Source organism: Monodon monoceros, unplaced genomic scaffold (assembly GCF_005190385.1).
Source record: "Monodon monoceros isolate NGI ecotype Baffin Bay Population unplaced genomic scaffold, NGI_Narwhal_1 Super_Scaffold_6, whole genome shotgun sequence".
NCBI lineage: Eukaryota > Metazoa > Chordata > Mammalia > Artiodactyla > Monodontidae > Monodon > Monodon monoceros.
In genome coordinates this window covers 21,442,032-21,456,951 of record NW_021703783.1, presented here as the reverse complement: position 1 = coordinate 21,456,951, position 14,920 = coordinate 21,442,032, and the positions used below count along the sequence as shown (strand labels likewise).

General features: G+C 41.3%; 1 protein-coding gene across 1 annotated transcript in view; it reads left to right on the top strand.

The window, feature by feature from the left end:
* Window positions 1–14,920, top strand: part of ITPR2 (inositol 1,4,5-trisphosphate receptor type 2) — a 525,336-nt gene that overhangs the window by 34,782 nt on the left and 475,634 nt on the right. The window contains exon 2 of the mRNA XM_029205992.1: window positions 10,464–10,534. Within this exon, the coding sequence (XP_029061825.1) occupies window positions 10,464–10,534 (71 nt within the window). The remainder of the gene's footprint in view (window positions 1–10,463; window positions 10,535–14,920) is intronic.

The window sequence follows — 14,920 nt, the reverse complement described above, 5'->3', positions numbered from 1 at the left end:
TCTGGGAAAGCAGGTACTCCTAATCCATTCAAGAAAGTTTGGAGAGCCTTTAAAAAAATACAGATTCTTAGACCTTATCCCCAGAAATTTTGGTTTGTTAGATCTGGACCAAAGAAACTTCTTATTATTACCTCCTATATATATATATGATTCAGCCAATGAGCCGAATTTGGGAAACACTGTTTATCAGTGAGAAAAATGGGCGGTAATCATGAGAGGGTATTTAAATGACTTAGGGATGGAATAGATGGTTTTCAGAGGATTTCTGTTCTTAGGCCAAAGGTTGATCTTTATATATGTCCCTATTCAATTGTCAATTCTTATTCCTAAGTTGTAAAAGTTAACTGCCCCAGTGGTGGATGGGGAAGCCTGGCTTATCAGTAGTACACACGAAAAAAACCTGGAATTGTTTAGCTGTAAGCCCAGTGAATGTCAGAGGTGGGTTTGACTGCCACGGAAGCTACTGCAATCCTAGGTTGCATAACTGTAAGCTTAGTGTCAGAAAGAAAGAGGTAACGGTCCCCTGACCCCTGCACTTGTTGGGGGCACATCTGGACTCATGTGAATAGCTTCCAGGATCACATCTAAGGGGGATGTTGACACTTGGGTATATGAGAGGATGTTGAGTTCCTTGGTAAATATCCATATGAGGAAGAACTGGAGAGAAATAGTCTTGTTCATTCCAGAAAAAGAGAACTTAGTCTATGTAGTTCCAGAAGAAAGAACTGAGATCAAAAAGGGAAAGACATTTGGGAAAGCAAGTCTCATTTTTTCGTTGATTTATTTAACAAATGTTTATTAAGTGGCTACTATAACACATTCTAGTGGATGCCAAGGATGTAATGGTAAACAAGTTGGATTTAGTTTCTGACTTCATGGAGTTACAATTTATTGGAAGATCAGACAATTAAGCAAGCGGTCATAAGAAAATGTAAGTACTGGGATGGGAAAAAGACCTATAAAACAGATTTCTAATATTAGTACTGGCAGAAAGGTGGTAAGTGGTGAATACTCTGGCCCTGGAGGTATTCAAGAAGATGCTCTTGTAGATATTGTAGAAGCTGTGCAGTAAAATCCTGTTTGACATTTAGCATCAGTGATCATATATGTTTTTATAACAGATTCACACTCCTTGTTTCTTTTCTCACCCATTTAATCCTAACCTTCCCTTTCTTCCATTCTCTCTAAACTCAGCTCCAGTTCTTTAAGTCTGCATGATGAGATGACTTTCTTTGTAATTTTCACAGACCTTTATTTATAAGGGACAGGACAGATTCTTAGAAGTGAAGGCACACTTAATTACTGTGTTTTTCTCTGGGCTATCAGATATTTGAGGATAGGCATAAATGTTTACACAAATGCACTGTGACCAGATTGATGGCTTTAGTTTTTCCCGTTCCTCTTGGTGGCTAGCCCATGCAGGTGAGGACTCTTCGGGGCATTCTAGGGGAGCCTGCATTTCTGTGGGATTGGCAGGCACTAAGAATATGTAAAATACCCATGGCGCTTTTAATATAATTTTTATGCACTCTAAATGAGACTATGTGTTTTTTTTTGTTTTTTTACATCTTTATTGCAGTATAATTGCTTTACAATGGTGTGCTAGTTTCTGCTTTATAACAGAGTGAATCAGTTATACATATACATATGTTCCCATGTCTATTCCTTCTTGCGTCTCCCTACCTCCCACCCTCCCTATCCCACCCCTCTAGGTGGTCACAAAGCACAGAGCTGATCTCCCTGTGCTATGTGGCTGCTTCCCAGTCGCTATCTATTTTACGTTTGGTAGTGTATATATGTCCATGCCACTCTCTCACTTTGTCCCAGCTTACCCTTCCCCCTCCCCATATCTTCAAGTCCATTCTCTAGTAGGTCTGTGTCTTTATTCCTGTCTTACCCCTAGGTTCTTCATGACATTTTTTTTTCTTAGATTCCATATATATGTGTTAGCATACGGTATTTGTCTTTCTCTTTCTGACTTACTTCACTCTGTATGACAGACTCTAGGTCCATCCACCTCACTACAAATAACTCAATTTCGTTTCTTTTTATGGCTGAGTAATATTCCATTGTATATATGTGCCACATCTTCTTTATCCATTCATCTGATGATGGACACTTAGGTTGCTTCCATCTCCTGGCTATCGTAAATAGAGCTGCAATGAACATTTTGGTACATGACTCTTTGTGAATTATGGTTTTTTCAGGGTATATGCCCAGTAGTGGGATGGCTGGGTCATATGGTAGTTCTATTTGTAGTTTTTTAAGGAACCTCCATACTGTTCTCCATAGTGGCTGTACCAATTCACATTCCCATCAGCAGTGCAAGAGTGTTCCCTTTTCTCCACACCCTCTCCAGCATTTATTGTTTGCAGATTTTTTTATGATGGCCATTCTGAACGGTGTGAAATGATATCTCATTGTAGTTTTGATTTGCATTTCTCTAATGATTAATGATGTTGAGCATTCTGTCATGTGTTTGTTGGCAGTCTGTATATCTTCTTTGGAGAAATGTCTATTTAGGTCTTCTGCCCATTTTTGGATTGGGTTGTTTGTTTTTTTGTTATTGAGCTGCATGTAAATTTTGGAGATTTATCCTTTGTCAGTTGCTTCATTTCCAAATATTTTCTCCCATTCTGAGGGTTGGCTTTTGGTCTTATTTATGGTTTCCTTTGCTGTGCAAAAGCTTTGAAGTTTTATTAGGTCCCATTTGTTTATTTTTGTTTTTATTTCCATTTCTCTAGGAGGAGGGTCAAAAAGGATCTTGCTGTGATTTATGTCAGAGTGTTCTGCCTATGTTTTCCTCTAAGAGTTTGATAGTTTCTGGCCTTACATTTAGGTCTTTAATTCCATTTTGAGCTTATTTTTGTGTATGGTGTTAGGGAGTGTTCTAATCTCATACTTTTACGTGTAGCTGTCCAGTTTTCCCAGCACCACTTATAGAAGAGGCTGTCCTTTCTCCACTGTACATTCCTGCATCCTTTATCAAAGATAAGGTGACCATATGTGCATGGGTTTAACTCTGGGCTTTCTATCCTGTTCCATTGATCTACATTTCTGTTTTTGTGCCAGTACCATATTGTCTTGATTACTGTAGCTTTGTAGTATAGTCTGAAGTCAGGGAGCCTGATTCCTCCAGCTCCGTTTTTCGTTCTCAAGATTGCTTTGGCTATTCGGGGTCTTTTGTGTTTCCATACAAATTGTGAAATTTTTTGTTCTAGTTCTGTGAAAAATGCCAGTGGTAGTTTGACAGGGATTGCACTGAATCTGTAGATTGCTTTGGGTAGTAGAGTCATTTTCACAATGTTGATTCTTCCAATCCAAGAACGTGGTATATCTCTCCATCTATTTGTATCACCTTTAATCTCTTTCATCAGTGTCTTATAATTTTCTGCATACAGGTCTTTTGTCTCCTTAGGTAGGTTTATTCCTAGATATTTTATTCTTTTTGTTGCAATGGTAAATGGGAGTGTTTTCTTGATTTCACTTTCAGATTTTTCATCATTAGTATATAGGAATGCCAGATTTTCTGTGCATTAATTTTGTTTCCTGCTACTTTACCAAATTCATTGATTAGCTCTAGTAGATTTCTGGTAACATCTTTAGGATTCTCTATGTATAGTATCATGTCTTCTGCAAACAGTGACAGTTTTACTTCTTCTTTTCCAATTTGGATTCCTTTTATTTCCTTTTCTTCTCTGATTGCTGTGGCTAAAACTTCCAAAGCTATGTTGAATAAGAGTGGTGAGAGTGGGCAAACTTGTCTTGTTCCTGATCTTAGTGGAAATGCTTTCAGTTTTTCACCATTGAGGACGACGTTGGCTGTGGGTTTGTCGTCTATGGCCTTTATTATGTTGAGGAAAGTTCCCTCTGTGCCTAGTTTCTGGAGGGTTTTTATCATAAATGGGTGTTGAATTTTGTCGAAAGCTTTTTGTGCATCTATTGAGATGACCATATGGTTTTTCTCCTTCAATTTGTTAATATGGTGTATCACATTGATTGATTTGCGTATATTGAAGAAACCTTGCATTCCTGGAATAAACCCCACTTGATCATGGTGTATGATCCTTTTAATGTGCTGTTGGATTCTGTTTGCTAGTAGTTTGTTGAGGATTTTTGCATCTATGTTCATCAGTGATATTGGCCTGTAGTTTTCTTTCTTTGTGACATCCTTGTCTGGTTTTGGTATCAGGGTGATGGTGGCTTCGTAGAATGAGTTTGGGAGTGTTCCTCCCTCTGCTATATTTTGGAAGAGTTTGAGAAGGATAGGTGTTAGCTCTTCTCTAAATGTTTGATAGAATTCGCCTGTGAAGCCATTTGGTCCTGGGCTTTTGTTTGTTGGAAGATTTTTAATCACAGTTTCCATTTCAGTGCTTGTGATTGGTGTGTTCATATTTTCTTTTACTTCCTGATTCATTCTTGGCAGGCTGTGCATTTCTAAGAATTTGTCCATTTCTTCCCGGTTGTCCATTTTATTGGCATAGAGTTGCTTGTAGTAATCTCTCATGTTCTTTTGTATTTCTGCAGTGTCAGTTGTTACTTCTCCTTTTTCATTTCTAATTCTATTGATTTGAGTCTTCTCCCTTTTTTTCTTGATGAGTCTGGCTAATGGTTTATCAATTTTGTTTATCTTCTCAAAGAACCAGCTTTTAGTTTTATTGACCTTTGCTATCGTTTCCTTTATTTCTTTTTCATTTATTTCTGATCTGATCTTTATGATTTCTTTCCTTCTGCTAACTTTGGGGGTTTTTGTTCTTCTTTCTCTAATTGCTTTAGGTGTAAAGTTGGGTTGTTTATTTGAGATGCTTCTTGTTTCTTCAGGTAGGATTGTATTGCTATAAACTGCCCTCTTAGAACTGCTTTTGCTGCATCCCATAGGTTTTGGGTCATCGTGTTTTCACTGTCATTTGTTTCTAAGTATTTTTTGATTTCCTCTTTGATTTCTTCAGTGATCACTTCGTTATTAAGTAGTGTATTCTTTAGCCTCTATGTGTTTGTATTTTTTACAGATCTTTTCTGGTAGCATTGTGGTCAGAAAAGATACTTGATACAATTTCAATTGTCTTAAATTTACCAAGGCTTGATTTGTGACCCAAGATATGATCTATCCTGGAGAGTGTTCCATGAGCACTTGAGAAAAACGTGTATTCTGTTATTTTTGGATGGAATGTCCTATAAATATCAATTAAGTCCATCTTGTTAATGTATCATTTAAAGCTTGTGTTTCCTTATTTATTTTCATTTTGGATGATCTGTCCATTGGTGAAAGTGGGGTGTTAAAGTCCCCTACTATGAATGTGTTACTGTCGATTTCCCCTTTTACGGCTGTTAGTATTTGTCTTATGTTGAGGTGCTCCTATGTTGGGTGCATAAATATTTATAATTGTTATATCTTCTTCTTGGATCGATCCCTTGATCATTATGTAGTGTCCTTCTTTGTCTCTTCTAATAGTCTTTATTTTTAAGTCTGTTTTGTCTGATGTGAGAATTGCTACTCCAGCTGTCTTTTGGTTTCCATTTGCATGGAATATCTTTTTCCATCCCCTCACTTTCAGTCTGTATATGTCTCTAGGTCTGAAGTGGGTCTCTTGCAGACAGCATATATATGGGTCTTGTTTTTGTATCCATTCAGCCTGTCTGTGTCTTTTGGTGGGAGCATGTAATCCATTTACATTTAAGGTAATTATCGACATGTATGTTCCTATTCCCATTTTTTTAATTGTTTTGGGTTTGTTATTGTAGGTCTTTTCCTTCTCTTGTGTTTCTTGCCTAGAGAAGATCCTTTAGCATTTGTTGTAATGCTGGTTTGGTGGTGCTGAACTCTCTCAGCTTTTGCTTGTCTGTAAAGGTTTTAATTTCTCCATCAAATGTTAATGAGATCCTTGCTGGGTAGAGTAATCTTGGTTGTAGGTGTTTCCCCTTCAGCAGTTTAAATATGTCCTGCCAGTCCCTTCTGGCTTGCAGAGTTTCTGCTGAAAGATCAGCTGTTAACCTTATGGGGATTCCCTTGTGTGTTATTTGTTGTTTTTCCCTTGGTGCTTTTTTTCTTTTTGCGGTATGTGGGCCTCTCACTGCTGTGGCCTCTCCCCCCCGCAGAGCACAGGTTCCAGACCCACAGGCCCAGCGGCCACGGCTCACGGGCCCAGCCGCTCTGCGGCATGTGGGATCCTCCCAGACTGGGGCACGAACCTGCGTCCCCTGCATCAGCAGGCGGACTCCCAACCACTGCGCCACCAGCGAAGCCCCCTTGCTGCTATTAATATGTTTTCTTTGTATTTAATTTTTGACAGTTTGATTAATATGTGTCCTGGCGTGTTTCTCCTTGGATTTATCCTGTATGGGACTCTCTGTGCTTCCTGGACTTGATTAAATATTTCCTTTCCCATATTAGGGAAATTTTCAACTATAATCTCTTCAAATATCTTCTCAGTCCCTTTCTTTTTCTCTTCTTCTTCTGGAACCCCTATAATTCGAATGTTGATGCGTTTAATGTTGTCCCAGAGGTCTCTGAGATTGTCCTCAGTTCTTTTCATTCTTTTTTCTTTATTCTGCTCTGCAGTAGTTATTTCCACTATTTTATCTTCCAGGTCACTATCCGTTCTTCTGCCTCAGTTATTCTGCTATTCATCCCATCTAGAGTATTTTTAATTTCATTTATTGTGTTCATCGTTGCTTGTTTCATCTTTAGTTCTTCTAGGTCCTTGTTAAATGTTTCTTGTATTTTCTCTATTCTGTTTCCACGATTTTGGATCATCTTTACTATCATTATTCTGAATTCTTTTTCAGGTAGACTGCCTATTTCCTCTTCATTTGTTAGGTCTGGTGGGTTTTTATCTTGCTCCTTCATCTGCTGTGTGTTTCTCTGTCTTCTCATTTTGTTTATCTTACTGTGTTTGGGGTCTCCTTTTTGCAGGCTGCAGGTTGTTTTTGGTGTCTGTCCCCAGTGGCTAAAGTTGGTTGTGTAGGCTTCCTGGTGGAGGGGACTTGTGCCTGTGTTCTGGTGGTTGAGGCTGGATCTTGTCTTTCTGGTGGGCAGGTCCACGTCTGGTGGTGTGTTTTGGGGTGTCTGTGGACTTAGTATGATGTTAGGCAGCCTCTCTGCTAATGGGTGGGGTCGTGTTCCTGTCTTGCTAGTTGTTTGGCATAGGATGTCCAGCACTGTGGCTTTCTCGTCGTTGAGTTAAGCTGGGTGTTGGTGTTGAGATGGAGATCTCTGGGAGATTTTCGCCATTTGATATTACGTGGAGCTGGGAGGTCTCTTGTGGACCAGTGTCTGAAGTTGGCTCTCCCACCTCAGGGGCACAGCACTGACTCCTGGCTGCAGCACCAAGAGCCTTTCATCCACATGGCTCAGAATAAAAGGGAGAAAAAGTAGAAAGAAAGAAAGAGGATAAAAGAAAGGAAAGTATAGTAAGATAAAATAAAATAAAGTTATTAAAATAAAAAATAATTATTAAGAAAAAATTGTTTTAGAAAAGTAAAAACAAAATAAACAAACCAAAAAACGGACGGATAGAACCCTAGGACAAATGGTGAAAGCAAAGCTATACAGACAAAATCTCACACAGAAGCATACACATACACACTCACAAAAAGAGGAAAAGGGGAAAAAATCATAAATCTTGCTCTCAAAGTCCACCTCCTCAATTTGGGATGATTCGTTGTCTATTCAGGTATTCCACAGATGCAGGTACATCAAGTTGATTGTGGAGCTTTAATCCGCTGCTCCTGAGGCTGTTGGGAGAGATTTCCCTTTCTCTTCTTTGTTCTCACAGCTCCCGGGGTTCAGCTTTGGATTTGGCCCCGCCTTTGCGTGTAGGTCGCCGGAGGGCGTCTGTTCTTCGCTCAGATAGGACGGGGTTAAAGGAGCCGCTGATTCGGGGTCTCTGGCTCACTCAGGCAGGGGGCGAGGGAGGGGTGCGGATGCGGGGCGAGCCTACGGCGGCAGAGGCCAGCGGGACGTTGCACCCGCCTGAGGCGCGCCGTGCGTTCTCCTGGAGGAGTTGACCCTGGATCCCGGGACCCTGGCAGTGGCGGGCTGCACAGGCTCCCCGGAAGGGAGGTGTGGGTAGTGATCTGTGATCGCACACAGGCTTCTTGGTGGCGGCAGCAGCAGCATTAGCGTCTCATGCCCGTCTCTGGGGTCCGTGCTGATGGCCGCGGCTCGCGCCCGTCTCTGGAGCTCCTTTAAGCAGCGCTCTTAATCCCCTCTCCTCGCGCACCAGGAAACAAAGAGGGAAGAAAAAGTCTCTTGTCTCTTCAGCAGGTCCAGACTTTTCCCCGGACTCCCTCCCGGCTAGCCGTGGTGCACTAACCCCCTGCAGGCTGTGTTCACGCGTCCAACCCCAGTCCCCTCCCTGCGCTCCGACCAAAGACCGAGCCTCAGCTCCCGCCCCGGCGGGTGAGCAGACAAGCCTCTCGGGCTGGTGAGTGCCGGTCGGCACCGATCCCCTGTGTGGGCATCTCTCGTCGCTTTGCCCTCCGCAGCCCTGTTTTTTTTTTTTTTTGATTATTATGTTTTGAATTCTTAACGTGCCCTAACTAATTAGAAAAGCTGACCTTTCCCTCACAGCATTTTTTAAAATTTAAATATTACGTTTTGACGTTCTCAGGACTCTGAGGCTTTCCCGTTCAGTGTTACAGCCTGATCGGATATTGTGGAGGTTTGGATTTGCTTTCTCTTGACCCAATGTGACTTCCTGTTTCTAAGAAAACAATTTTAAAGACTCTTAAATGGAATTTCTTGCATGCTTGGCAGCTCCTGTAAAAGCACATTTTAGTAAGCCAGTGTGAATGAAGTATATTAAAAAAATCAAAGAAAGAAGCATATTGCTTGATCAAATTAGCATTTTTTTTTTGTGGAAATTGGATCTCATAGAAAAATCCAGTGATTTAGGAAGTGGATGCTTTTGTAACCCAAGAACTAAAAGTTTCATCTTGATTTGTGTAATCAATCATCCTAGTTCAAGGGGACAGTTGGTCACGAACCGGGGTTTACTTTTTGCTGGAGTTAATGCATACTAGTGAGTCCGATTAATATGTTTTTTTTTTAAAAAAACAAAGTCACAACTGGGGCATCTCTCTTCAAACGAGCTCACAAATTTGGAACTAATTTACAGGCATTGTCACAATATTCTGGAGGAAACCCCAGTTACTTCCATCACTTAATCAATGGAAAAAATGAACATTAGTGAGTCTTTTGCTAGTCAGATATTACTCTGAGCAGGAGATTCACGCCTCCTGGCTCTCAGGTCAGCGATTCAGCTTCTCTGGGAATTGTCCTAGAAATTGGCTTCTCGTGTATATTTTAATAGGGGTACGTTTTTGTAACTAGATAGGTACTTTATTCATTTGAGTAATGTTTGCTGAGTACTCACTATTTGTAGGCACCTTTCTAGAGGCAGACAGTATGGTGAGGAATAAGGCAGGGAAAGTCCCTGATTTTATTTATCTTTTAAGCACTTGTATAAGGGCTTACTCTATGCCAGAAACTGTAGTAGGTACTTTACAGATGTTAAATCATTTAATCCTCCTAACAATGCTGTGGGGTGGGTACTCTTATCCTTGTTTTGCAGGTGTAAAGAAGGAGGCTCAAAGTCACCTGGCTGGAAAGTGACCGAGCCAGGGTTGAACACAGGAGGAGTGCTCTTTACCGCACTGTGTGGTCATTCTGTAAGCCTGATCTCATAAGCTTACACATTCCTTATAAAAGCAAAACAAAACAACACACACGCACACACACAAGAACATAAAACCTATGGGCAGGGCTTCCGTGGTGGCGCAGTGGTTGAGAGTCCGCCTGCCGATGCAGGGGACGCGGGTTCGTGCCTCGGTCCGGGAAGATCCCACATGCCGCGGAGCGGCTGGGCCCGTGAGCCATGGCCGCTGAGCCTGCGCGTCTGGAGACTGTGCTCCGCAACGGGAGAAGCCACAACAGTGAGAGGCCCGCGTATGGCAAAACAAAAACAAAAACAAAAACCTATGAGCAGTCTGACCACTGTTAATGTTTTGGTGCCTCTGTTCCAATCCTCATCATATGTGTCTGTGTAGAGGTGTGTGTGTGTGTGTGTGTGTGTGTGTGTGTGTGTGTGTGTGTTTAAATGTATACAGTACCTTATTGATTGGTTCCCACTGATTTTCACAACATATTATACATGTTTTGCAGGCCAGTGCATTTAAAGAATAGAATTGTAACTAGCTCTACAGTGTTCCGTGGTTTGTCTATATCATGATTTCTCTAACCAGTTTCCTACCACTTAACAATGTTTCTTAATTTTGTGTTTCATAAACCCTGCTTTAATTCATGTCCTCGTAACCAAATCCTTTTACAAATCCATGACTCTTCAAACATTTCTGAGTGAAGAATGGTACTAAAACTCTGTAAATATTTATGCGGTATCCACGTGCAGTCAGCGCTTTGTGAATATGACGATGTCAACATGTGAACATGCTTTTCCTTCCAGGCTAGTGGATGACAGATGTGTGGTGCACCCAGAGGCGGGGGACCTCGCCAACCCTCCCAAGAAGTTCCGAGGTAAGAAAGAGATGCTTACTTTATATTATGTGATCCAACTGGGGATACTTTTGTGTCTTAAAATAAGGAATGTTAGAACTTTATTCAGCGTGAAACTTTCAAATAGAAATATGTCCACTGAAAATTCTTTCAAAAATATCCCCATCATTTTTCTTCTTTTACACGTTGAAGGGTTGATACTGAAAGAATAGTTTCAAGTTTTGTTTTGCTGGACAATAGTCTGTGTGTTGAAAGGAAATCTTGGTAATTAACTGTGAGAGGCCACTTTTCAAACCAGTAAATACAGCCGAATAATATGTGTTTATATATTTCCGTGTGAGTTGTACTATAAATGTTAGTGTTTCATTATCAACTCTTTAATTTATCTTTGTAAAATCTCCAGGATGGTGACGCTGATGTGTTAGCTTAGCTTTTAAAATGTCACTTTGGCTGGTATCTAATAACTACCAATTGTCTTAGAGCTTCCTTGTAGGTATAATTTTAGAGACAGCATCATACTGTCAACTGAGAAATTGTTCATAGTAGGAGACTGATTATAACTGTTACAAGAGAAGGATTAATGGAACTTGCAGAGAATCATAGACAACTAAAACCAGTAATTAAGAGCTTGTGCAAATCAATTTCATAGTTTGTGTATACTTATAATAATAATTTAAAAACAGCATTCATTTTGAACATACTGTGTAAGAATTCCTCCTCACAATGATGAAAAAGCAGGTTTAATAAGGGATACAGATCTAGAGAGAGAGTCAAAGGGATTTGCTAGAGCCCCAGACCCAACTCAGGATGTGCTCTCCCTGCAGTGGGGAAGGGAGATGCCTAATGTTTGGTATATGTTTCCCATGTTTCACTTTCTATGATAGGCACTTTCTACACAGTTCTTATAATAATATGCAAGAATATTGCATTTTCATCTTGCAGAGAGAGTGACGAGGACAGTAAATGTCCTTTGAGTGGAATTGGTCACTTAAAAAAAAAATTAATTAATTAATTAATTTTTGGCTGTGTTGGGTCTTTGTTGCTGCACGTGGGCTTTCTCTAGTTGCAGCAAGCGGGGGCTACTTTTCATTGCGGTACATAAGCTTCTCATTGCGGTGGCCTCTCTTGTTGCAGAGCACGGGCTCTAGGTGCACGGGCTTCAGTAGTTGTGGCGTGCGGGCTCAGTAGTTGTGGCTCGTGGGCTCTAGAGCGCAGGCTCAGTAGTTGTGGTGCATGGGCTTAGTTGCTCTGCAGCATGTGGGATCTTCCCGGACCAGGGCTCGAACCCGTGTCCCCTGCACTGGCAGGTGGATTCTTAACCACTGCACCACGAGGGAAGTCCCGAAATTGGTCACTTTGAATAAGTGATCCAGATGTCTCCCCAGGTGGAGAAATTAGCAGAAAGAAGGCTGTGGGAGATACACCACCCATTAGAAGCACCCATAACAGTGCTCAGTGGGGACACTCCCCCAGCCCTGGGCACGTGAGGTGTTCTCAACTATACACAGTTCCCACCGAGGATGGACTCACAGTAGAACTACATGAAGGAGAGTCAGCAGTTGTGGCAAACAAGATGCGAAGTGCTCCGGGACACCTTGCCAGACACTGTGCAGTAAGTGTGTGGAAATGGTTTCAGAGACAGAAGAGGCTAGAGGAGCCTAATGGAAGAATGGGCAATATGAAAAGGAAGATATAGGTTCTAAAGAGCATGAACTAGCTATTATATAAAAATGAGGAGACAGTGTTGTAGAAAAGAGAGCTGAGGAAATTACCCAGAATGCAGTGCAGAGGAAAGTTTGAACAAGTCATTAAAAGCTTGGAGGAGGGACTGAGAAGATCCAGCAGCATCTAATCGAATTCTAGAAGGAGAGGCTGGAGCGCATGAGAATGAGGCAGCATGTAAAGAGATACGGGTGGGCGAGAACCTTCCTAAATTGTAGAAAACCACTGTTCCTCAGGTGGAAGAGACACACTGAGTTCAGAGTAGGGATGATAAGCAAATCGAGATCCACAGACACTTCTTTGTGAACTGTAGGATGATCAAGATAAAAAGTTTTAAAAGCAAACTGGGACAACAAATCAGCATTTGTAACAGAAAAAAGCTTGGGGTCCGGGTTTTAACTGCACTTTCGCTGGCTGTGTCATCTTAAGTAGGTCACCCAGCCACTTAGCGTCTCAGAGGACATCTGTCATTGGCTGCTGAGGCCAGGGCTGTATAAAAACAAGAATAATCTTACCACACAAGGCTTCGGGAGGCTTGGAGTCTTTCCAGAGAATAAATGTAAAAGTGTTTTAAGTCATTATACAAATGTTGGCTAACTTATAATAGGCATAATGTATTTCCTTTAAACATATTTGACTCTGCTCTTGCATTATAACCTCTTCAAGGGAAGGATTTTATTTATTTATTTTTTGTGTGTGTTTCCCAGGCACAGAGGTTTGCCCATAGTAGACATCCAAAAAAAAAAAAAAGCCATTAGATGCTTGTGGGTGGGAGACCCAAACTTTCCCTGGGATCATGTGAAACAACTTGGTTCCCAGGGGTGCTTCACGCTTCACGGCCCCGAGCTTGGGTAGCCTCATTCCTCTGTCAGTCAGGGGAGGTTAATCTGTCAAAGATAAACCTTCAGGTTTTGTGGCTGCCTTTTTTCTTTTAGATAGTTTACTGTATCTGAGGGAACTCTGCGGTAACAGCTCTGTACCCAGTAGGTAATAAACCACAGATACTTGGTGTCATATGATTCCACGGGCACTGGTTCAAAGTATGAATCACTCAGGTGCTCCGTCTGCCCCTGGAAGGCTGGCTTTTCCTGTAATCTAATACTTTAGGTCATTGTCCTTGCTAGTTTGCTCTCATTTTCTACCTCTAGTTTAAGACTAAGCCATTTGTCTCACTCCACTCATCATTGGAGAAGGAGGGTATTTTCCAGTTGGAGATTCAAGGTTCCCTTTTATCTTAAAGCTCCGACTCTTCTCTGATTCTTGGAAGCCCATCCTGACGGAGCCCCGGAGGAGGATTCCCTGAGATGGGCTTGTCTCTGCCCTGACCTTCACACTGCTCGGCAGCCATAAGCAAACCTTGTTTTCCCAAATGCCGTACCCTTTCTCATACCTTGTGTTTTTGCAGGTTCACTCTTCTCTTCCTGAGTGTATTTCTCCTGTTCCCTTTGGCTGTAAAAGCCATCACTTTTTCATAGATTTGCCTTCCAAGATCACTGCTCCTGCATTTCCAGACTCCTCTGCTAGGTTTCCAGAGCACCCTCCTTTCTTGTTACTTTTCAGATAATGTGGAGAAGCTATAGTGTATCAGAAACTATAGTTCAGCTGCACCTCAGTTCCTCTTGCCTTAGCCAAATGATGTTCTGAAATTAATTTGAAAAGATTTTTATTTTTCATACTCACTTTATGATTTGTTCAAGTGAATCATAAAATCTTAGAGCTTTAGCCAATTAAAAGTAAATCTAGTACAGTTCCCCACTTTTTTGAATGAGGAGCCAGAGTTTGAAAGAGGTTAACATGTCTCCTCAATACACAAAATTGTACGAGAAGTGCTCCTTTGACCGTGTCACACTGCCTCTCGTGAACAGAGGAAATGAAGTTTTAACAAACAAACAACTTCCCAAGGGTTATTTAAAACCTGGCGGATGGAGAGCTATTTTCAGTAGAAACCACCCAATCGGAATAGTATTAACCGAAGCACATTGGCTTTCTCTTAAGTGAGTGCAAAATTCTTTTCATGATCAAATATTCTCTCATTTTTAAAGATCAACTTTAAACTTTGGAATACATTTTTATTTATTTATAAATATTTATTTATTTAATTTATTTATTGTGGCTGCGCTGGGTCTTATTTGAGGCATGCGGGCTTCTTAGTTGTGGCATGCATGTGGGATCTAGTTTCCCGACCAGGGATCGAACCTAGGCCCCCTGCATTGGGAGTGTGCAGTCTTACCCACTGGACCACCAGGGAGGTCCCTGGAATACAGTTAGATGTAAGAGGAGTCGTAAAGGTAGTATAGAGACTTCCCTTCCATCCAGTTTCCCCTGTGTTAGCATCTTACATAACCATGGTACATTTGTCAAAACCAAGAAATTACCATTTGTACATTCCTATTGACTAAATTTCAGGCTTCCTTCGCATGTCACCAGTTTTCCATTGTCCTTTCCCCATCATCCCATCCAGGATCCCACGCGCCGTTAGTCATCATGGCTCCTTAGTCTCCTCTGGCCTGTGGCACTTTCTTAGTCTTTCCTTGTTTTTTTTTAATGACCTTGATACTTTTGAAGGGTACTGGCCAGGTATTTTGTAGAATGTCCCTTGGTTTCGGTCTGTCTTATGTTTTTGTCATGATTAGAGGGGGCTTAGGTTTTGAGAAGGAATGGCACTTAGGTTAACTGCCCTTCTCC